General features: G+C 38.2%; 1 protein-coding gene across 1 annotated transcript in view; it reads right to left on the bottom strand.

The window, feature by feature from the left end:
- Positions 1 to 246: 246 nt before the first annotated feature.
- Positions 247 to 24510, bottom strand: part of gtpbp3 (GTP binding protein 3, mitochondrial) — a 29268-nt gene continuing 5004 nt past the window's right edge. The window contains exons 6-11 of the mRNA XM_072389183.1: positions 22091 to 22163; positions 6259 to 6402; positions 4253 to 4418; positions 2643 to 2773; positions 1454 to 1628; positions 247 to 1146 (exon numbers count right to left, since the gene is read on the bottom strand). Of these exons, the coding sequence (XP_072245284.1) occupies positions 915 to 1146; positions 1454 to 1628; positions 2643 to 2773; positions 4253 to 4418; positions 6259 to 6402; positions 22091 to 22163 (921 nt within the window). The 3' untranslated portion in view covers positions 247 to 914. The remainder of the gene's footprint in view (positions 1147 to 1453; positions 1629 to 2642; positions 2774 to 4252; positions 4419 to 6258; positions 6403 to 22090; positions 22164 to 24510) is intronic.

Below are 24510 nucleotides of genomic sequence, written 5' to 3' on the forward strand. Positions count from 1 at the left end.
TAGTCTGTCCTGTTTGTTGAGGATCAGCTATTTTTTATTAAGGTTTTTAAATCTAAATCACCTGATTTGTTTTCCTAACAGGGACTTTATGGTTTGAGATCTTGATAAAAGTTATCTGAGAGCTGAAATTTCTTGGGGTGCCCCGACATTTTCATGGTGCTTTTTACCGTTTTCCCTCTAAAATCTTCAAAAACCCATCTTGAAAGAAATATTCATCTTAAATTTGAATGGTTTTGGAGACCAGTACATTTTCTAATAATTCAATTGTTCACAATAACATAGATTTCCACCAAACATTTGTACTTATTTACTTCAGGTAAGATAATCCCACGTATTCCATGTTGCAGATATCGAACAGCATCAATACAGTTATGTGACAGTTATGTTTTGCAAAAAAATAACTGACAAATTTTGAATGATGGCATATTGTATGAACCCAGCTTCTTCTATCACCACCACTAACAGACAATGAAACAGACAGTTCATTTTCCAGGTACAAGTAAACATCCAAACCATCAGTCTTTGACGTTGGAAGTTCTTGGCTGTTTTGTTGCGACCCCAGAGACCAATATTCACCATCAAAGGCTTTGGAAATCTATTTCAAATTATGACTCAACACTTGGCAAACACTTGTTCAGTATACTGGGCCTCTGAGACACTGACATCACGCTAAACTATTTCAATCAGACAAAAAGGACCAATGGAAAACAAACATTTCTGTCTTGGGAGAGAAGATATTTTTGCAGCCAAGAACACAGACTTCAGTATCTGTGCCCTCACTGTGTCTCTAAGGCTGGCACAGAGCCGAGGCTTTGTCCTTTTTTGTTCCAGTGTCTTCACTGATACTGTCGGACTGTGAGATTGTTCTCTCTGAGCGGTCCATGACAATCTCTACTTTTTTCACTCTCACTTCTCTATTTTCCAATACAAAAGTCTTTGAAGATGATATCCAGGATCTCCTCTGCCCCGACCCGTCCAGTGATTCTTCCCAGGCTGGTGAGAGCCAACCGGACACCCTCAGCTGCCAGAGCGAGGTCAGAGTTCCGGTATCGCTGATACTGTGCAAGGGCTGCCACACACTGCTGAAGGTGGGCCCTGTGGCGAGTCTGGGTCAAGGTGGGGGCACCAGAGAGAGGATCACCACACCTAGAGAGGATGTTTAGAGTACAGAATGAACCAACGCAATAAAAATCCCATAAAAGTTTGTGCTTCAGTGGATGAAAACCAGACCAAGAAAAGCAAACATCGGGATAAAAACATCACATTCTAATAAATCCATCAGCAAATTTTTTCCTTTTTACATAGCCCCTACAGTACATGCAAGTGCTGCATCCACATAAAAAAAATCATTCGTATATGAGTGTAACTTAACTTTCTCATACTTTATTTACAGTAAATAGACAAACAGTTTTGGTTCTGGTACAACAGACAATCATAAATCATAGAAACGTACAAAGTCTTGACACAACCGTGCAACGCTGTGAGGAAGTCCTTCAGTCCTTCGTTAGTCTGACACGAGATCAGAGACACTGGAGGAAGTGCCCAAACCCCTCTCAGCTCCCTGTCCAGCTTCTTTCTTTGAGTCTCAGGCAGCAGATCAGTCTTATTTAGCACCAGGAGACACCTGTCTGCAGGAAATATTGTGATAAATAAACAATCAGACAAGGCGACTTGTGCTCAATTCATCTTGATGATTCCCAAACTTCAATCGTTGACCTTGACTATGCTGACACCACAACTGAAACTTAAAACAAGTGACCGACCAAAATGGTGCATTCTCCATTCCACTTTAAAAGTAGCTGCATAGTGAGACATGTAAGGACTCAAGTTTGTGAACCATTTGGCATTACTACATTTAATTGTTTGAACACTGTGAGCAGCCACTCACACTCTACATTGGAATGAGTAAGTGGTGTTGTATATTGTAAATAAAGTCACACAAAGTCTTGATACTATCTGCTCCTTTCACGCTCGAATGGTTGGGAAGAGCCACGTTACAACAACTCCCACAGGAACTTAGAATAAACACTCATACAAACATTATTAGAGCTGGAAAAGTCTGTAAAGCCACTTCCAAATACCTGGATGTTCCACCTGCATCAATCCATACAAAGACATGTTTTCTACAAAATCCGGGACTATTGCTTCTCTCCATAAGATACCCAAAGATCCAATAGAGAACGCAACATTCAATCGAAAAAGGAAATTTTCAATTTGAAATGTTTTTCACCTGTAACACCGGAATAATCTCTACAACTAGCTTCAATCCTTCTTTATGCGTCCACAAGGAGAAATATACTAAATGAAATTGGTATTACTTGAAAGACACTACACAGCAAACATCTACCCTCCATAAAAAAGAAAAATACTGCAGCACACCTCAAGTTTGCAAACGACCACCTGCATGCTCCACAATTATGGGACAATGTTCTGAAGCCAGATGAGAAGTAAAATGAGCTTTTTGCACAATAGATTTTGGAGAAAAAAGGGAATTAACACCAAAACCTTGCAGGAAACTTTTAGTTTACTGTACCTTTACCAAGGTGCTGAATTAGAGACCCATAAAAGTTAAATGTTTACTTCGCTGTGCTTGTAGTGCCTTTGTAAATAAAACGCAGTTTACTAAAGCCACGATATAATACCTGTCTCAGGCTGCTCCGGGGAGGGCAGCACACTCCTCAGGTGCTGCTGAAGGAAGGCTGCAGCTGGCTGCACCTCAGAGGGGAGCTGAGCAGAGTCCACAACCACCAAAGTCAGATCAGCCTGCTGCACCCTGGAGGAACGAGAACACCCTCAACTTTAACCATCAGGTGACTGTCACAACAATTTTACATAATCTATCTAAATTTTATGTGAATTTGGGTAAATTTCATGCTTCACAGCCTATTTCTGTGCTGAGAAATACTATCTTACTTAATTTACACTTCCAAGAAATGTCGCCAACTATATACAGCACACCAGCAAGATTTCTCAGAGCAGCAACTTGGTTTTCAGTTTCATTTCTTTCACATAAGAACCATATGGCAAATCTAAAATAACACCGGCAGTGATCATTTTAATCTATTACTCTAAATGGAATTAATTTGAAATACCGCTGTCTTGCATGCGTCAAATTGTTAGTAGCAGCAGGAGTAGCAGCGGATGCTTGTACTTAACACGTCCTTCCTGAAGTGACCCGGGTCACCAGCTTCTGTCCCGCTCCCAGCACACAAAGCTTCCTATAGGACACAAAGCGCCCACCCTTCCTATAAAGCCAAAAAGTCGCCCAAATAACCCAAACAAATGGCAAAGGAATCTGAGACTATTAGCACCGAAGATGTCTGTAGTCAGTCCTACATATAACATACATTTAAACTTTTAAGCTTTCTCACAGAGAAATATAATACATCTTCTTTATTTATCTTGCTTTCACTGTCGAGGTATAATGTTAACTGCTGTGGCTGATTTTTTCCTCCCACCAAGAACACAAGCACTTTGGGAAACAATTGACAATATAACAATCGTTATATTTTTTGGCAAGAAAATGGTCATACTTCATTAAGAGTATTAGCTGAGGTTAACATATTTTATTGGTTAAATGAGAGAAAATGAGAGAATAAAACAAAACACAACTTATAAAGCTTTATTATTTCTTTTTATCTATAATTCAATAAATGTTCCCTCAGCACTCAAACACCAAAGTCATCATGTGACAAAACGCATCAGAGTTCACGTTTCTAAATGTTTTTTTCAATAATGTGCACATGCCAGAGTGTATCATTCTTCTGTCTCTGTGTTTGTATATCATAAAGCAGTGATGACGAATGCTGCAGCTATAGTTGTTCTTCCCTGGTGTAAACAATGGATGCAGCTGTCAGTGAGTGGCAACATATGTCAGCCACACATGAAAAATCTCTTAATTGTAAAAACTCTCCAGCATGGAAAGGTGGCTCTTTATTATGCAACCTCCTGAGTGCGTTTGTCCTATGTATTTATAACTGCGTCTCAGTAATAATATAAACTCTGGCAGTAACTCAGACATTACAGAAGTGAATTATTTCTTCCTTTCTTTGTTTTCAGACTAATTTGTTCTTCTAAATTACACACGTGTGAACGGTGGAGCAGTACCCCACGGAAACCATTGCTGTGTACCGTGAACCCGTTTTCTAAAGTTAAACCAGCTCAAAAACATTCAGGATGTTGGTGTTTTTTATTCATTTAAGAGGAAAATCTTCAACTTGAAAGACATTCTTTAAACAACGTCCTCCCCTACCTTTCCCGAGCCCGTCGGACTCCCTCCTGCTCCACCAGGTCTTGGCTGTCTCTGAGGCCAGCTGTGTCACTCAGCAGCACTGGGAAGCCACCAATGTCCAGTGCCGTCTCTACTACATCTCTGGTGGTTCCAGCAATGGGAGACACAATAGCTGCAGGTCTCTGGCCTGGATTTCGAAAGGATTAAGATGGTGGTATTTTAAAATCCTATAATTATAAAAAAAAAAAAGACCCAGCTCTCTATTCAAAACTTCAAAATATATATATTATATATTATATTATATATATTATTATATATATTATTTATACATATATAATTAGAATAACTTCAACAGTTTAATGAAGAGTAAACTATACATCTGCTCACCACAAAGTAACACACAATTGGCATTCTAAATTGCATCTGCCACAACAAGACCGCCACAACATTAAAACCACTGAAGGATAAAGTAAAAAACTTTGGACGTATCGGGAAGAAAGGGAACACTCTGCTCATGAGGTCAATCTGTAAGAAAAATTTGGCAGGCGTGAGGATCTGAGTGACTTTGATAAGGGGGAATTTTGATGGATAGAGGATAGGTCTTGTTTAATGTACCTGATATGCATACCTACTAAAAATTGTGCCCATGGTTCACTGATGGGGAGCAAAGACTAAAACACTTGCTGTGATCCCATAGAGGAGGTGAATCGCTGATTGTTAAGAATGCTCAGGCTGACTTTTGCCAAGAAACAACAATCATTATAAACTCACTTCTGTTGTACAACATGCAGCTCGCTGTGTAAGAACATGTAAAGATAATAATATGAGTATGAGAAAAAGACTGTGATAAGCAAATAACATGGAATAAAACCTCACCCAGTTGTTCTGTACCATTCTGTCCAATGTGTCCTCATGTCTCCTGCCAGCTAAGCAAGAATAACAGAATTTTATCTGATAACTAACATCTAAGCTTGTTATCCTGATAGGAAGCTCTCACGACCACTTGCCAAACTTCTAGTCCAGAGGGTTTATGTAAACTGATTCTAATATTAGGCTCAATAGGCTGGCACCACTTGAGCATACACAATCACAAATACAAGTAGAGGTGATTTAGAAAAGTGGCAAACATTGTGCATTTACTCATATTCATCAACATCTCCTCATGAACCGTTTGTTGCTATACTCTCCATTGCAGACTCTGCTGTCATTTGTAGCACATACACAACCAGAAAAACACAAAGATGAGATCAGATAAGTGACCTCAACCTTCTTTCCTTTTTACGTGAAGTTCTCAGCTCCTCTTGGACACTTTGGAGGCTGCAGTTATGGCAGTGGTTGCATAGTGGTCACAGCTGATCATCATGCAACACATAGCTTCCATTAAATCTACCAAATCGTCAAATGATAAGGAGGACATAATGATGTGATTTAAATGGTGACAGGCTGGTTAATTAGATGCAAATTATCATAACCCAAAATGAACTCGAGTAAACTGCAGTGCAGACGTGTTAGTGCAGCTGCTGAGGAGATAGATTTACTGAGGCTAAAGGACAGAATACATACAAAACTTAAACATAAATATTTAGCAGTCTTGTATCTCATTAGTCTTTTGACATTACCTCATTGTTGTATTTCATTATACGACAAAAGAGCATTAAATGTCAGCCATCTCCCAGTCTAAATCGGCAGAGATTGATCGCTGCACAACAGCCTCGTGATCAGTAACTTCTGATAAATATGCAAAAGCAGACTTTTTTTCCCCAGAATTAGCACTTTAACTCGCAATGGCAGCGTTTACATTCACAGTGTGTTATTTCAACTATTGCCGGGTAGCAAAGTATTGGCTTTTTAATGAATCACACATATTTTTCAATATTCTGAGTCCATGCTGCTTCGGTATGACAGATGTTGCTTCAATTGTGCTACCAAACCATGGTGAAAGGTGCTCTGATATCATATTGTAATCTTAATTTCTTTGCTGTGTGAGTGTGTGGGATTGCATGTGGGCTGGTTTTCTTTGCTCTTACAGAGTTTGTTGAGGAGGCTACTTTTCCCTGCATTTGTGGCTCCCGCGATGACCACCTGGACTCCGCTGCGAAGCCGCTCGCCTCTCCTCTCATCCTGCAGGTGCTGCTCAATCTCTGCTTGGAGATCGGACACTGAACTGTCCACTGTAGAGGGTGACAGACACTGTAAGACACTGAAGACAGCACAAGACTTTTTAATTATTAAGAATTGGGACTAACTCAATAACTAATTCTGGTAGTGAAAATTAAGAAAATGTAAAAGATAACTAGCTGTTATATTTGTTATAGCAAATTTGTTGTTATTTGCTGCTCTGCGCCAACAAAACAATCATCTGCAGCCTTTACCATGTTGAAAATTCACAACATTTGAGGCTCCTGGAGAGTGCTGACAGCAGGCGACAGACTTAAGGGGGAAATTCCTCATTTATTTTTACACACACACACACACACACACACACACACACACACACACACACACACACACACACACACACACACACACACACACACACACACACACACACACACACACACACACACACACACACACACACACACACACACACACACACACACACACACACACACACACGCATACTGGTATTGCGGAATTAGAGGGACAATTTTTTCAAACCAGTTTTTTGCAACAATAAACGGACACCTCTTTCCACTTATACTAGAAAGATGTAGTAAATCTTCAAAAATCCTGTCTGAGCTATACACCACAAATCTCACTTAAAAATTTAGATAAACACATCAGAAGTCAAGATACAAGAACCTGACGCAATGCTGTATTAGAAGGACAACGATAATGAGGTACTTAGCTCCGCCCATGACACAAACAGCAATTGCCAGGGCCAACTTTATTTATCAGGACCATAGCCATACACATACACAAATGTGAAATTTCTGTGTATTAAAAAGGCCAAACATGGATAAATGGAATACAACTAAACAGAAAGAAGTAGACTGGATTTTACAGCACCTTCACTAAATTTGTGAACAGAAAGGAAAATTTATGAATGGCAAAATGAAATTGTGCATGTCTACTGTTAAAAAAAAAGATATATTAAACAAACAAATTGGGTGAACAAGATGAAATGTCAGCATGTTTACATATTCTGAACAGCCATTATAACTGGAACAGCCCTCCTCCTGCCTCAACAAGATTAAATATTTAAATTGTCCATCAGTGATATCATCAGTACACAGAGATTACTTCTGGTCTCAACCTTAAAATCCCATGTGTCCTGATGATATCACTGATGGACAATTCATCACATCCCCATATGCTATGCAGGATTTTCTTTTCTTTTCAAAGTTACGCCCCGATTCCTGACAAAATCTCTTATGTTTTGGATAGAGCGACCAGCCAGAGCAGGAACTTCAGCCTTCTTGCATTGCTGGCATTCAATCATAGTGGCGAGTTTTCCTTTTTTGATGTGGCCGCCGAAATGTCTCATGACTGCGGCAACCTCCATGGGAGACCATAGATGTTTTTTTGCTCTCCTGGCACTTTCCAAAGATACTAGAAAAAAGACAAGTAAATCATTAATGAAAACCAACTCCACTTTAAACATTTTTTTAAATAAAGAAATTTATGTTTAGTTTATCATTTTGTGTAACAATGTTTCTTTGCTATAAATGATGTACTGATATAATGCCTGTTTCTTCCCCTTTTAAAATGTGCATTCATAAAGAACATACATTAGTGGGACAAGCTACAGAAATGACCATGTGGGTTGCACAGATGAAAATTAATTTCTGCCAAACAGCTTATTCTGCCGTCGATTATATGATTGAATTCTGAAGAAAATAAGTTTTCGTAAATTAAAGATTGTTTGACAAACAGGCTTTAGCTGCTTGTGAAGAACCATCCAAAGCCAAAGGACACTTCTCCTTCTCCCCTCCTTCTCATGCTGGTCCCGAGTCTCGTTTCCCAGTGAAGGAGATCCCACTCAGTATCATCTTACTGACTTCACCAAAAGACGTTTCTCTACAGGTGCATCATCGGCCCAATGGTTGAGAACCCTGGTTTACTAAATCTAACTTAATAACCAAATCAGAAAATACATATTCCCATTGCTTTGCTTATGACAGTTTTTTGGTGCTTTGCTATTTTGAAAAAATATAACTGAGAATGCATAACGGATTAAAATTGGCATAGAGAAAGTAGTATAAACATTAGACCCATTACTGATCACTAAATTACATTTATTTTCTAGCATCTGAACATTGACAGTGTGAAAATTTGTAATTTTTATTACAAGGTACAGTTTTACATGGTATGCATGTGGTACTTTATCTAATTAAGCCAGATGATATATTAGATAAAGTGTCATCTCATAGTATCCTGCAGAAAGAAGAGAATGGTCATCATATTGCCTTTGGGTGGTATGGATCATTTCTTTTTACCATTCTTCAGTTTAACTTAAGTAACTTGGTGTTTAGTGACTTGTGTGGTAGCATTTACCAGAATGTTTTTTTGTGTTCTTTTTTCTGTTGGGCTCTTTGTCCTTCCTTTTTAGTCTTCTGTTGGGTTCTTTCCCCTTAGCATCTGTGTGTTTACTATGTGCTGAAAGAAAGAAAGAAAGAAAGAAAGAAAGAAAGAAAGAAAGAAAGAAAGAAAGAAAGAAAGAAAGAAAGAAAGAAAGAAAGAAAGAAAGAAAGAAAGAAAGAAAGAAAGAAAGAAAGAAAGAAAGAAAGAAAGAAAGAAAGAAAGTTAAACAAAAATAACAATGGATGAGCATTTATGGGGTTAAGCAACTGATGGAGAAATAATAAATAAATACATTTTATAAATAAATAAATTCACTGTAAAGCACTTAGGCTGGAACAGCTTTTTGGAATTGTTCAAACATTATTTGCTTAGAAGTTGATTTGTCATTGTGAATGATATGATAAGAAGTGCTTTTATTTTTAAGTGCAAGCCAAGGCGCTGTAGTTGCCGTTGTGTGTACTAAAAAGCAGCAGCCAGGCCTATATGTTCATTGTTGCACTGCAACATATTCAATGAGTAAATTGTTAGATTGAAAAGAATGGCCTGGTCATCAGTTAAAGCTACTACTTCTGTAATCTACATTCACATCACTTGAAAGTTAGCTTACATGCCTCCCATTTATCTGAACTGTTGCCATGACAACAAAATGTAAACAAGTGAAGAAGGTCTGAATCCACAATGCATTATTTCATAGCCTAAAAGCGATCAAAGAAGGTGACATGTTAGTAGAGTGAGGATAAGGGCTAACCTTGTGATAATGGCACAGACATGCCTGGAGGTTCCTCGACAGGTTGCCCGGCCAACAGTCCTGCACAACCAGTAATAAAATATAATATAACTCATTACATACATGGAAATAAAAACGATGAGTATTACAGAGAAAGTTTGGTTAACTAATAATATTAATAATGATATATCTTATGGTTATATACCTTTTCCACTGAAATTTTAATTCCTTGGGACTGAATTTCATTTGACACATGCAGTCAAGTTTGGACAAAAGCAGACTTTCACAGAATAAACCAGGAAACATTGAAAAATCTAATTGACATACGGCACCCTTTGCCATCTTTGTATGTGACTTCATAGACGTCCACGAGTAAAACGCAAACCAACTGTGGAAGTCTGTTTGCATGGGCACTCAATTGCTATCTGGGACATAAGTCATTCGGGCCCTTACCATTTTCTAGTATTTCAGATACAAATTAATGCCCCCTTAATATATGTCTGAAATACAAGAAAACAGTAAGAAATTTTGGTTACTGACTTGACAGTGAAATTAAAATTGGTTAGGAAACAACATAACATGTAGTTACACTGTTAAAAGTCTAACCATCTGGTGACAATAAATACATGCTAGGTTCCTCAACAGATTCCTTTGTTTTTTTTTAATTTCTGCAGAATCTGTAATAAAGTTTAACATTATCATCACCATAAAAAAAAATAAAAAAAAATCAGTCTTACCAGTCTGTGAATATGTGAGATTTCCTTCATCGACCTCACGCTCAGCATCGACCTCACGCTCAGCATCGACCTCACTCTCAGCATCGACCTCACGCTCAGCATCGACCTCACGCTCAGCATCGACCTCACTCTCAGCATCGACCTCACTCTCAGCATCGACCTCACTCTCAGCATCGACCTCACTCTCAGCATCGGAATCGGTCAACTGTAGGTTGTCTAATAAAATAAATGATATTGCCTTAATAAATTATCTACACGTGTGTTCCATTTTGCTACCATACATTTGCTAGAAACAGGTCTAATTTTTAACTTTAAATGGCATTACCTTCAATTTCAATCTCGTCAAGTGTTTTGCCTTGAAGGTTTCTGAGAGACCCTTTCTCCATGGCAAGCAGCAGTTTGGATATTTTGGCCAGCTGTGTAGTAGCCTCAGGAAGTCTGTAATATTCACGATGAACGCGAATATCGTGGCCAAGGAAGTTAGCAACTTGGTCCAACTCGTGATTCTTGAGGTTCAAGATCTGAGACAAAGTTGCAACATGTTTGCGTAATTGTGTTGACCTGAGGAGCTCAGGGTTTTCGGCCCCACATTCACTGGCATAAAGCCTCAAACAGTCCTGTCCTCTGTAGGGAGTCAGACAGTGAGGTCTGGCAAAAAGGAACAGGTTTTCTGCCAGAACACCACAGTCTTTTCTTTTTTCTATTAGGAGCGTTATGGCATTCACCATGTCTGGTGAAAGTAACACTGCAACCTTCCGGCCTCTTTTACCCCTTAATTCAACACGACTGAAGTGTCGACAAAGGTGAAGTTCAAATTCTGTCAGTCCAAATGCGACGTCCTTATGCAGGGCACTTGTGTCTCTCTCCAGAAAGCCATTCATCGTCATCTTAGAAATTTCCCCCCCTCTTCTCCTGTTAAAAAGGATTACATTTGCCATGGTGGCTTTACACAGTTCACTATATGATTTTGATGAACTATGGTCTTCCAAATCTTTCAATGCTTGTTCTGTAGTCTTCTCCAGATGTCTGTGAAGACGTTGAACATCTTCTGTGAAAGGAAGAGTGGAAGGCTTGTTAAACTTCCGCTCGTTCAACGTAGTTAAAGCGGTGTGTGAGATGAGTTCAGACCACTTTGTAGCATAGAGAGTTTTGAAACTCTGGATTGACTTTATCAGCATACTGTCTTCTGCCATGAGTGCTCTGCAATGTAAAATATCACTGACTTTCTGTAGTGAGTGACCTAACTTTAGAGCAAGGCTTGGAGTACGGTAGAAGTGCTTTTCTTGATCATACCCAGATACTTTCTTGACCGCTTTGATGACCACATCAAAATTAGCAGGTCTCACAGCATCCTCAAGAGTATGTATTGAGAATTCCTTGCGAAGCGTAAGTAGAAGTCTTCCAGATTCTCTGAGTTTCTGGCGAATGTACTCATGTTTGGTGGGATCCTGTCCGTATTTGTTGAAGAACGATTGGGCCAGCTGAAGAATGGAGAAGTCACTTCGCACAGTAGAAGTTATCTCATCATCTTTCATAACAGCTAACATGTTCCAAACCCCTGGTGATATCTGCTGACACAGAGCTGACTCATTCATAGAGGCCAAAGACAAAACTCTTTTTCTTCCAATCTCTGAAGTAGCTTCTACTGGTTTTGAAGAACATTTTCGAACATGTCGCCACAGATCTCGCCGGAGATATAATGCCTGGCAGTACATGCAGTGAATGTAGTCTTTTGCATTATACTTTTTCTTTGATGTGCGTCTTAGTTTTAGTGATCCAACTCCACTCACCAAGACCTCTGAGTTATGACTGTGGTTTCCCTTGTTGCGAAGCTTTATAAGCATCTTCATACGTTGTTTGGACCTCTTGGGAAGACTTAAAACTTGAGCAACATCTGCATGTGTTTTCTCATGAGTTTTTAAGTGACGTGTAAACTTTGTCTGTATCTTTCCACAAATGTAGCAGTAAGTTCTATTTCTGAGCAAGGATGATGTGTTTGAGACGTTTTCCGCTCTAGCATCAGCACCATCATCAACAATAATGCCTTCGGCATCAGCGTTTCCTACTTTGGCAGTAACTCTTGATACGTCAAGCTGAGTTGTGCTGATCATATCTTCAGGTAATGATTCTGCAGCTTCAGAAATGGACTCTCTGTCTTCCTCTACAAAACTTTCTTGGTGGTGTCTTTTCTTTTTGGAAGCAGACTTGCTGGTGGAGACCTCACAATTCTGTACTTGTTTGTGACTGATTTCTAAAGGTTCTGATCTGTCATCCAATGAGCTGTTTGAATCATCTATGGAATCAGGAACATACTCCTCTTCTGATGATGCCGCCTCACTTGAACTTTGTTCTGTACAGACCTGATAATGATTAGAAAAACATTTATATTTTGTATACTTGGAAAGCATTTCACGGAGAATAATTCTACTAAAAAGCTTACCACTTGCAGAAATTCAGTGATGTCCTCCTTGTGTTTAACATAACACTTTTTGTGCCAGGACTGATTGCAAACTAGACAGAGAAAAGTAAGAATTTATAAAGGAAGGTAACATGGTAAGTACTGAAAAAGCAGCAAATGGCTCATTTTGAACATATAGCACAGCTACACATGGAATAGTTTTTTTATTTTTATAAGTGTTACTGTGGAATCACGTTCAAAAGATACAGATAAACTCCCCCCTCCATTCTCAAAAATTACCTTTACATCTCACACCACTCCATTTCAGAGGTGAAAAAGGTCCTCCACATGTAACACATTTTTCTAAACTTGACATTTCGTCAGGGATGAGAACATGATCACAGTCCTGTTGACAAAAAAAAAAGTGTAATTGTAAGACAGGAATTTGATCCTAACAAACACTTGTGTAGTGTAGTATTAAAAAAACACTCAACAGAGCATTTTCTTAAACAGAACAAACTGAACAGAAAAAAAAACATGCGCTCACTGAGGACTTATGCTACCAGTAAAAAGTTCGGACCCAACTTCTCATCCTCATTAAGCTGAAAAGGTGGATCTAAACTTTTAACTGGTAGTGTACATCTTAACATACAGAGCTTTAGAATATTGAAGTGGATTTATAGTCTTCATAATGTATTAACTTGTCAAATTCAAAATTACACAACACATGTGAATCTATACGAAACTGATTGCAATTCTTATGAATTCATATTTTTAAAAAAAGTAAAAGTAAAAAAGTCTTCAAAGATTCAAATTACCTCTGGTGTGTTGCCTGAAAAGGACCCGCATGCACCAACATCCTCAGCTGGACACGGCATCTCTTTGGAGATCTGAAATGTAAAGAACAATCACTGAATGGGAGTTTGTTTCTCATGTAGAAAACTCAGTCCTCCTTATTCCTGCACCTTACATGTTGAGTATTACACAGGACCTGTGTGTCTGCGCACTTCTAAATCTACTTTCATTCCTTTCTATGTGTAATTTCAAAACTCAGCCCTCCAGATTCCTGCATCTTACATATAAAGGTTACATCGTAACTGTGTGTCTGAATACTGCTGAATATCATTCTCATTACTTTATATTAGACAATGAATATGCCTTCAAAGATTCAAATTACCTCTGGTGTGTTGCCTGAAAAGGACCCGCATGCACCAACATCCTCAGCTGGACACGGCATCTCTTTGGAGATCTGAAATGTAAAGAACAATCACTGAATGGGAGTTTGTTTCTCATGTAGAAAACTCAGTCCTCCTTATTCCTGCACCTTACATGTTGAGTATTACACGGGACCTGTGTGTCTGCGCACTTCTAAATCTACTTTCATTCCTTTCTTTGTGTAATTTCCAAACTCAGCCCTCCAGATTCCTGCACCTTACATGTTGAGTATTACACAGGACCTGTGTGTCTGCGCACTTCTAAATCTACTTTCATTCCTTTCTTTGTGTAATTTCAAAACTCAGCCCTCCAGATTCCTGCATCTTACATATAAAGGTTACATCGTAACTGTGTGTCTGAATACTGCTGAATATCATTCTCATTACTTTATATTAGACAATGAATGTGCCTTCAAAGATTCAAATTACCTCTGGTGTGTTGCCTGAAAAGGACCCGCATGCACCAACATCCTCAGCCGGACACGGCATCTCTTTGGAGATCTGAAATGTAAAGAACAATCACTGAATGGGAGTTTGTTTCTCATGTAGAAAACTCAGCCCTCCTTATTCCTGCACCTTACATATAAAGGTTACATCGTAACTGTGTGTCTGAATACTGCTGAATATCATTCTCATTACTTTATATTAGACAATGAATATGCCTTCAAAGATTCAAATTACCTCTGGTGTGTTGCCTGAAAAGGACCCGCATGCACCAACATCCTCAGCCGGACACGGCATCTCTTTGGAGATCTGAAATGTAAAGAACAATCACTGAATGGGAGTTTGTTTCTCATGTAGAAAACTCAGTCCTCCTTATTCCTGCACCTTACATGTTGAGTATTACACAGGACCTGTGTGTCTGCGCACTTCTAAATCTACTTTCATTCCTTTCTATGTGTAATTTCAAAACTCAGCCCTCCAGATTCCTGCATCTTACATATAAAGGTTACATCGTAACTGTGTGTCTGAATACTGCTGAATATCATTCTCATTACTTTATATTAGACAATGAATGTGCCTTCAAAGATTCAAATTACCTCTGGTGTGTTGCCTGAAAAGGACCCGCATGCACCAACATCCTCAGCCGGACACGGCATCTCTTTGGAGATCTGAAATGTAAAGAACAATCACTGAATGGGAGTTTGTTTCTCATGTAGAAAACTCAGTCCTCCTTATTCCTGCACCTTACATGTTGAGTATTACACAGGACCTGTGTGTCTGCGCACTTCTAAATCTACTTTCATTCCTTTCTTTGTGTAATTTCAAAACTCAGCCCTCCAGATTCCTGCATCTTACATATAAAGGTTACATCGTAACTGTGTGTCTGAATACTGCTGAATATCATTCTCATTACTTTATATTAGACAATGAATATGCCTTCAAAGATTCAAATTACCTCTGGTGTGTTGCCTGAAAAGGACCCGCATGCACCAACATCCTCAGCCGGACACGGCATCTCTTTGGAGATCTGAAATGTAAAGAACAATCACTGAATGGGAGTTTGTTTCTCATGTAGAAAACTCAGTCCTCCTTATTCCTGCACCTTACATGTTGAGTATTACACAGGACCTGTGTGTCTGCGCACTTCTAAATCTACTTTCATTCCTTTCTTTGTGTAATTTCCAAACTCAGCCCTCCAGATTCCTGCACCTTACATGTTGAGTATTACACAGGACCTGTGTGTCTGCGCACTTCTAAATCTACTTTCAGTCCTTTCTTTGTGTAATTTCAAAACTCAGCCCTCCAGATTCCTGCACCTTACATATAAAGGTTACATCGTAACTGTGTGTCTGAATACTGCTGAATATCATTCTCATTACTTTATATTAGACAATGAATATGCCTTCAAAGATTCAAATTACCTCTGGTGTGTTGCCTGAAAAGGACCTGCATGCACCAACATCCTCAGCCGGACACGGCATCTCTTTGGAGATCTGAAATGTAAAGAACAATCACTGAATGGGAGTTTGTTTCTCATGTAGAAAACTCAGTCCTCCTTATTCCTGCACCTTACATGTTGAGTATTACACAGGACCTGTGTGTCTGCGCACTTCTAAATCTACTTTCATTCCTTTCTATGTGTAATTTCCAAACTCAGCCCTCCAGATTCCTGCACCTTACATGTTGAGTATTACACAGGACCTGTGTGTCTGCGCACTTCTAAATCTACTTTCATTCCTTTCTATGTGTAATTTCAAAACTCAGCCCTCCAGATTCCTGCACCTTACATATAAAGGTTACATCGTAACTGTGTGTCTGAATACTGCTGAATATCATTCTCATTACTTTATATTAGACAATGAATATGCCTTCAAAGATTCAAATTACCTCTGGTGTGTTGCCTGAAAAGGACCCGCATGCACCAACATCCTCAGCCGGACACGGCATCTCTTTGGAGATCTGAAATGTAAAGAACAATCACTGAATGGGAGTTTGTTTCTCATGTAGAAAACTCAGTCCTCCTTATTCCTGCACCTTACATGTTGAGTATTACACAGGACCTGTGTGTCTGCGCACTTCTAAATCTACTTTCATTCCTTTCTATGTTTAATTTCAAAACTCAGCCCTCCAGATTCCTGCATCTTACATATAAAGGTTACATCGTAACTGTGTGTCTGAATAATGCTGAATATCATTCTCATTACTTTATATTAGACAATGAATATGCCTTCAAAGATTCAAATTACCTCTGGTGTGTTGCCTGAAAAGGACCCGCATGCACCAACATCCTCAGCCGGACACGGCATCTCTTTGGAGATCTGAAATGTAAAGAACAATCACTGAATGGGAGTTTGTTTCTCATGTAGAAAACTCAGCCCTCCTTATTCCTGCACCTTACATGTTGAGTATTACACAGGACCTGTGTCTAGACACTCATATATCACATACCAGTTAATATTTAATTATAAGATCAGTATAAATCTATTTACATGTGACAGTTTGTAACATTTTGAATAGTACTGAACAAGTTGAAATAGTGTCGTCTGATTAATATTTCAGCAAAAATCGTTTTTTTTTAGGCACTATGCTCATCACTTCTTATATTTTTGACTATATTGATACTGTGTACTACAACTTGATATACCCTTCAAAATTCTGTTCAAAGCTGGTAGAATGATTCTTGACAGTTTTGTTACACTTCTATATACCTTGCTTCTCCATGGCCAGTCAGAATCACCATAATTATAAGTGATTTCTTCCCCTGGACCAATATCTTTGAGTGCAAATAAACAGAGATGGGGTCTTCCATCCACTCTTGTAACTTTCATTTTGCTGTTTGGATTCGCCTCATCATCATTTACCAGTCTACCTAATGATCCATCCTCTTTGGCAGCATCAACACTGAAACATCAAGTATGCAATAAGAATAATTACACGATGTAAGGAAAATCATATTTAGTGTTAGCATGACTGAAGAATATTTCTCCACCAACTCAAAATATTCATCTGGCACTGTATGTCATAACTGAAACTACTTTTACTGATGATGAGGCAGAAAATGTTTAAATCACTGTCTTAAGATATAAATTAAATATATAAAAAAAACACACTTTAAAACAGTCACATACCATAACTGTTGTCCATTGAACTGGAAGTCAAACATAAAAACCTTGAGTGCATCATGGTAAACTTTCAATCGGTTTTCTTGTTCCTTTCTACTTATGACTTCCCCTCGGTACTCAATGAGGAAATCTCCTTTTTGAAAGCACCGGCAGCTGAACACACCCCGACCTGGAGGTACATATAATAAACAAAGTAGAATAATAAACTTCAAACAATGTAGAGCTTTCAAATAGTAGCAATTGAGATTATTAACTTTTTCAAAATCTGTTCATTTATTTAATTTGATGTCTTTCTTTGATTAGTTTAAAAAATGACTCATTCACTTCTAAAATGTTTCTGTGGATTAATCCATAAACAATTATTAAATAAAGCATCTATCTACATATACGATTATCTTCCCAAGAAAAAACAACTTAACAGCTTCTATTTTGAGCAGTTGCTTGTCTCCTTTGAAATAAGAAAGATGTTCTGATCATAATGATCATAGAACAAGATCTATGCTCCTAATGTGCAGTTTAAAAATAAATTATAAGTAAAAATTAAAAATAAATCTTTGTGTAATAAACTCTGGAAACTTATGCTAAATAAACTTACAACTCACCTTTAAATGAATTAATATATTTTACATCAAATCCTTTCTTATCTTCACCTAAGGAGCAATAATAACTGGCATCATGTTTGGGATTTATTTTTGCTCTCTGTGGCCTTGTTCCTGCCATCTCCTGCAAAGATCAGATGTTGTTAAATTGAGCAACAACATATACAATATGATTTAATGTTATTGTATGTGAAAATTTTGAAAACGGGTCCCAGAGTGTTAAAATCTTAAAACGCCAGATAGCCCGGAGTGTTGACGGCGAAACGATGACGTATGGGCCCCGCCTCTCTAACCATTAACTTCAGCCGCCGTCACTATACGCGTCATAACCATAGACATAAAGAATAAAACTTTAACAAGTCCGTTGTACTTGTATTTTTCCAAACTTTATAATGTCTATGGTCATAACAACAACGACAATGGAGGACTACACGCTTGTATTACCTTTATACATAGACGTGTAAGATTCTTTATATGTCTATGCCTGCATGCTCCATGGCTTCGTTTCCGTTTTTAGTGTATTGGTGTGGCGTCGTCACAGCGCCACATATAGGCCTGGCATAAACGTACGACAGCATTTTGGGTCGTTTCCAGTGAATCCGTGTGGACTCAGATATTTCTGGAAACGACGCCGTATTTTTACTTTTTTCAAAACGACAGCGTATTGGGTGAGGCAGCGTACTCGTATGGACGGGCCCTTCATGTCTCAGTTATTCTAATTCTGGAGTGAGCCACCATGCCAGTCAGTTGCAATAACTAGCTAAACTGTCGCAGATCAGATGTTTTGGTACATCCAAACATCAAGTAACCTACACCATTCTGCATAATTATATAAAAATATGTACCTAAATGTGTAAGATATATTAAATGGGTCTTACCTGGTCCTCCGCGCAAAGGAATGAAAGGTGTTCAATTAAAGAGTAATCGTTCGCACCAAAACTTGACGGACTGTACCACGTTGATAGAAGAGGAGGGATATGACAAAAGAAGAATTCCTTTTTTTTCATGACAGCATAATGTTTGATTTATTCAGGATGAACAAAACAAATTTACTTGCGTAATAGTTTTTTAATTTAATTCAATGTTTCAAGATAAATAGTTTATTATACATTTTGTTTTTATTAGGTTGCAACAGTCACATGGTATCTCCCACCAGCAATGTTTACAAGTGACTAATTTTGATCACTTCTGATGACATGCTATATGATGTCACAGCACCTATACTTTAAAAACATGTTTATTTAGAGACACTTTGTGATTGGTATTTGTTATTATTAATTTTCACCCAAATGAGGTAGCTTAAACCCTTTTTTAACTTTTCCTTCCTCTGGAAACTGCTGTCTATTGGCAGACACAACACCATCAGAAAAACATTGTCTGATGTACCTGCCTATAGACAATCTAGACTAGACAATCTGCATGTATGTAGAGTAGCAGTATTACCTGGGAATAATGACAAATTATCAATCTTTATAGTTTTATGCTAACAACAACACAGGTAACCGTGATATATTTGCACTATTTTTTAAATCAATGCCTTATACATGGTGGCCCCATTTCTGAGTCAGTATATATAAACAGTCTTGTTCATTATTTGGCCGAGGGCAAGCAGAACAGCATCTCCTTGGTAAATGCTGAAGGTTTTGGTTTCCACAGCCTCATTAATATATATATATATAACTTAATGGAGCTTTTCAATTTCCAATGATTCTTACTTCTACGTTAGTGACAGAGTTTACTGGAATCTACTGTACTGGCTGTGCATAGACTCTCGCTTAACGTGAAGAGGACTGGCTCCTTCACTCTACTGTTCACCTACTGAATAAAATCCACGACATTTGCCTCCATTTCTGCACAAGCCCTGCACTCATGGTCAACATGGCAGATAAATATGTACTAATCTGCTCAAGTCAAGTCCACAGCTGTCTTAACTTTATGAGCATTTTTAATTTTTCAAGCTGTTCTAGAACAATCAGATCATACAGTTGTGAAAACATATTTTTAGACACCCCATGCATTTGTCAAGTGTTGCATAAAGAATCACTCTTTGTGGTTCAAATCCACAAAAGACATCCTCGGTCAAGTAATAAACAAAGTGAGCAGATAAAAACTCAGAGAAGTTTGAGAGCTATACAGAAACATGCTTGGCTGGAAGTAATGGAAGTGCTATTTTTTTCACTTCATACACAAATCCTGTCGTTTTTTAGCAATCTTTCCATCATACTGTGATAGTCTCGATTGGCGAGAAGGTGATGCACGTACAAATGATCTGGTCTATTGTGGCTTTAAGAATGTAATTTATAATTCTTATTATTTTTTAATCACAGTTTAGAAGTCTTTCCTTTAAATACTGGTCCTGTATATGAAGAAATCCATGTTCAACATTTATTTATTACATTTTAATAAGATAGATGTCTTGCAAACAAATAGATTAAGGTATTAAGAATTTGAAAAAGAAATGTAAATGTAATTTATTTATACAGCCCTTTACAACAATCCATTTCGGTGTACCAAAGTGCTTTACAGCAGATAATAAATAAAGAAAAGAATAAGTACAAACAATAAAATAACAGTAAACGCAATAAAATACAGCAAAATTGAATAAGATAATATAAAAGAGTCACCATACTATTGGGTATTAAAAGCCATCTGAAATAAATATGTTTTTAGCCTAGATTTAAAGAGGCCCAGGTCAGAAATAAGACACATCTGGGGGGGGGGGGAGCTTATTCCAGAGTCTGGGGGCAGCAACGGAAAAGGCTCGGTCACCCCAGTGCTTGTATTTTGACCTGGGCACTTCCAACAAAAGTTGATTTGTTGACCTCAGAGCTCTGCCAGGGTTACAGACAGTTAAAAGCTCAGATAAATACGATGAGGCGAGGCCGTTAAGAGCTTTAAAAACAAACATTAAAAGTTTGAAATCAATTCTATAAAGGACAGGAAGCCAATGAAGGGAGTTAAGAACGGGAGTAATATGCATACGTCTGTTAGTGTTGGTTAAAAGACGGGCAGCAGCATTTTGCACAAGTTTAATGACCTCTTCTACTTGATCCGGGCTTAAATATGCACTTTTCATTCTCTCAATGACATTGTTAACAAAATCGCAGCAGTGGAGCACAAAAATAGTTTGATTGCTTTTTCAGGGTTACATTTCTTGTCATCCATGCACTTATCACAGACATGTATTATTCATAATGTTTCAAAATAATAATATTTGATGAAAATGTACATCTATTTGTGCATATTTTTAGGTGTCATATAAATTTCAAGGTTGAACAAAAGGTTGGGTTTAAGCACCCAGCAAACCTTTATAAAATCTTACATTTTATAGCATAGAGAGTAATCATATTGCCAACTCATCCCCAGTGTAAATAGCGACACGTGAATTAGAAGGACAGTGTAGTAATAAGAAGGACCTTCCGGCAGACAGCCAATCACCATAAGACACTGTGTGAATATTCATGAGGTCTTGCTAGTACACAACCTGCCTCTGGGGGCGCTGTGGTGATACACAGATTGTACACAAAATCAGGTTTATATGTATTAAACGGACATCTTGTTTTTTTTGCATTTTTAGGTTTAATGGACCAATAGAAACCATTCTACACTTTTAGAATTTTGTCAAAATTAGCAGGACACTGCTCCTGTCCTGTTAATACAAAATGTTCTTCTAGTGTGGTGTGTATTCTGACCAATTGTCCTGTTAAAACATATTTACAAACGCACACACACACACACACACACACCCCCAGTGAAAAGATGGGAAGCCTGAGCACTGACAGCATGGTGGGGCAGTGTGGTGCTGCTCACAGCACTATTCCTGACAGGCTGTCTTTGAAGGAAAAACGAATGCTGTCCCTCTGGACTTCTCTCCACACTTCCTAAGGAAACAGTCATCTGAGCAGCTTCTCGTGTCAGTAGTTTCTCCCTACAGTGCAGCAAACGGGCCAGTTGAAGATCCAAACAGGAAAAGCAGCCGTACTCCTCTCCCCTTAGAATGACAGAGTCCACAGACCCCCTCACCCTCATCTAAAGCCCAGGGGATGACTGTCCTGTTGTTGTTCAGTACAGATGTCAAAGGGCACACATACCTTGTTCTAGGACTCCATCCTCAATGAGCTCATCCTCGCTGAAGTCTATGAAGGCCTCGACATGTGCCAGACACTGGGACAAAAACATAGGGCTATGCTTAAAAAAGGCAAACCAATTCATTAACCGATACAAAAACATAAAAAAATAAACAAGTTTATCCATCAAAGGAAACAAAATGTCACTAAACAAACACAAAAATAGAGCCAGATGTGTATTTAAGGAATTCATAATCTCAATTCTTTAAATTTTCGTATACTGTTAATAAAAAGTGAATGCACAAAGTGAAGCAAATGATTAAATTGCAATTTATAATAACATTTATATTTCCAATTGCAAATCATTATTATACATTAATTAAATATCAAATTATTTACCAATGGAGGTAGTCATTCTGGACCCTGGTTTTGTTTGCTAATATACATTTTTTCAATATATATATTTTTACAAAGCATAAATAAGTTAATTTTGGGAGCAAGTGGCCTTTATTTGAAGGAATGTGAACAGTGAAGGGGGCAGAGACACCGGGACTTGAACCCAGGTCAGCCACGTACAGAAACTACAGCCTCTGTACGTGAGACACCAGCTTAACTGTTCGAGCTATATGGTGCTCAAAAACACACGTAGCAGTGTCCAGCAGTGTCTCAATCACATGTCCAAGGTGTATCATGCCTCTACAAATAATACCTGCCAAAAAAAGTACTTACTCTAAAAAATCTGTTGGACTTCAGTTATTTCTTGTTACCACCCTCTTCACATGAAGGTATAGTAACTTACATTCCTGTATTTCTTTTTTTATTCAAGTGTTCACCTTATACATCCTCACAGTGAATGTGTCAAATATACTCAAATTAAAAATGACATCAGCTCTATTTGTAGTGTTGCTGCAATTTTAGCTCACTGCCACATGTTTGAGATTTATCTTAATTTAGACTACGGGGGGGACAAACGCTACTGTATATCCACCACATCTCCGATCGGTATCTTGACTTATGCTGTGGAACATAAACACAATAGTAGTGCTGCTGCACAAAAACAGGATGCATCAGATTCACAAACTTTACCCCGTTCACTAATGTGGGAAGCGAACGGTGAAAAAAGTGGCATTGTTCAGGTGTCAGATGGAGAGTTGACCCCTACCATCATACAGATTGCACATATCTGATTGGCTTGGATTTTGGATGGAGTCCAAAATAATGTTTAAATGACTCTAGGAACCAAAGCTATTGACCAAAGCTTAATGTTTCTCAGGGGAGAACTCTTGGACTGGCAGCTCGGTTCTGGTGCCAGGTCACAGTAGAGGAGGGTTTGGCCCACTGCCATAACGATGAAGTTTTGACCTCCTGCAGTTTTCCTTTTTCCAAGGAGCGCTGACAAACAGAACCAATGCTTTTTTTCACAAATGGTTGGGGTGACACTTTATGATAAAAGGATGACATTTTGAAAAAGTAACATAACACACACTTTCCTTTTAGCATTACATATCTAAAGCAAGTTTTAGAGATGGTTAAGGTAGGTTCATTTAGTGAAAAATGTGCAGGAGCAGGATGTTAAAGGGTTAAACCTGCCTATTTTTTTCTTTCCTTCAGGGTAAACTGAACTCTCTGACCATTTATACTCACTCTATCTACAGCTGGGGAGCTTGCAGGGATGAGAAGTCAGGAGTGATGTTTCTGAAAGTCTCTCACATTTTATTCATTCATTGATTTTTTTCAATGTTACAAAATGTGTTAAAAGGCTGTTTCTAACAGGTAAGTAGTCCTGAATGGGATAAATACCTGGAACTGTGTTTTTCCAGTCTAAGTGCTTATAATGTTATGATATTTACTTAGATACTTGTTAGTCTCATTGTGTTAATCTAAAAAAAAACTAAAAAAACCTGCTGTCAGTTAGCTGTTTGTGCAGAGTTGTAGAATTCACTAACTCAGTTACTTATATAAAACACACTACCAGCACACCTCAGTGTGTAACAGCAGCCCTTCAGGTGCCTGTGTGATCTCTGGCATTCTCCTTAGGGGGGTGGGGACCCCAGGATAGAAGCCTATAAGTTACATTAGAGATAAGAAAAAAAAAACACTTCTCAGATGGCACAGTGTTGGTGGTACTTTTCAGGTTTTTACCAGTCAAAAAGCAACTTAAAGACAGATGTTAACAGATGGACAATACTAGAATAATACTATATTCTACAATAATTCATAATACTGACTCTGCTTTGACTCTTTTAGAACAACTTTGAGGAATGAACGGCTCAACAAAGTCAATTGTGATGCCAAGACGGTTACGAATAACAAATAACACTGGTTCTGGTTTATGACTTTAAGTCTTTGGCCATCACATTTAACACAAAATATCAACAATTGCTAATTGTTGATATTTTTAAATTGTTAATTCAATAGATTAGTATTAATGTGAAGAAATGAGA

Source organism: Leuresthes tenuis, unplaced genomic scaffold (genome assembly GCF_036924035.1).
Source record: "Leuresthes tenuis unplaced genomic scaffold, fLeuTen1.0.hap1 SCAF_7, whole genome shotgun sequence".
In the NCBI taxonomy this organism is placed as follows: Eukaryota; Metazoa; Chordata; class Actinopteri; order Atheriniformes; family Atherinopsidae; genus Leuresthes; species Leuresthes tenuis.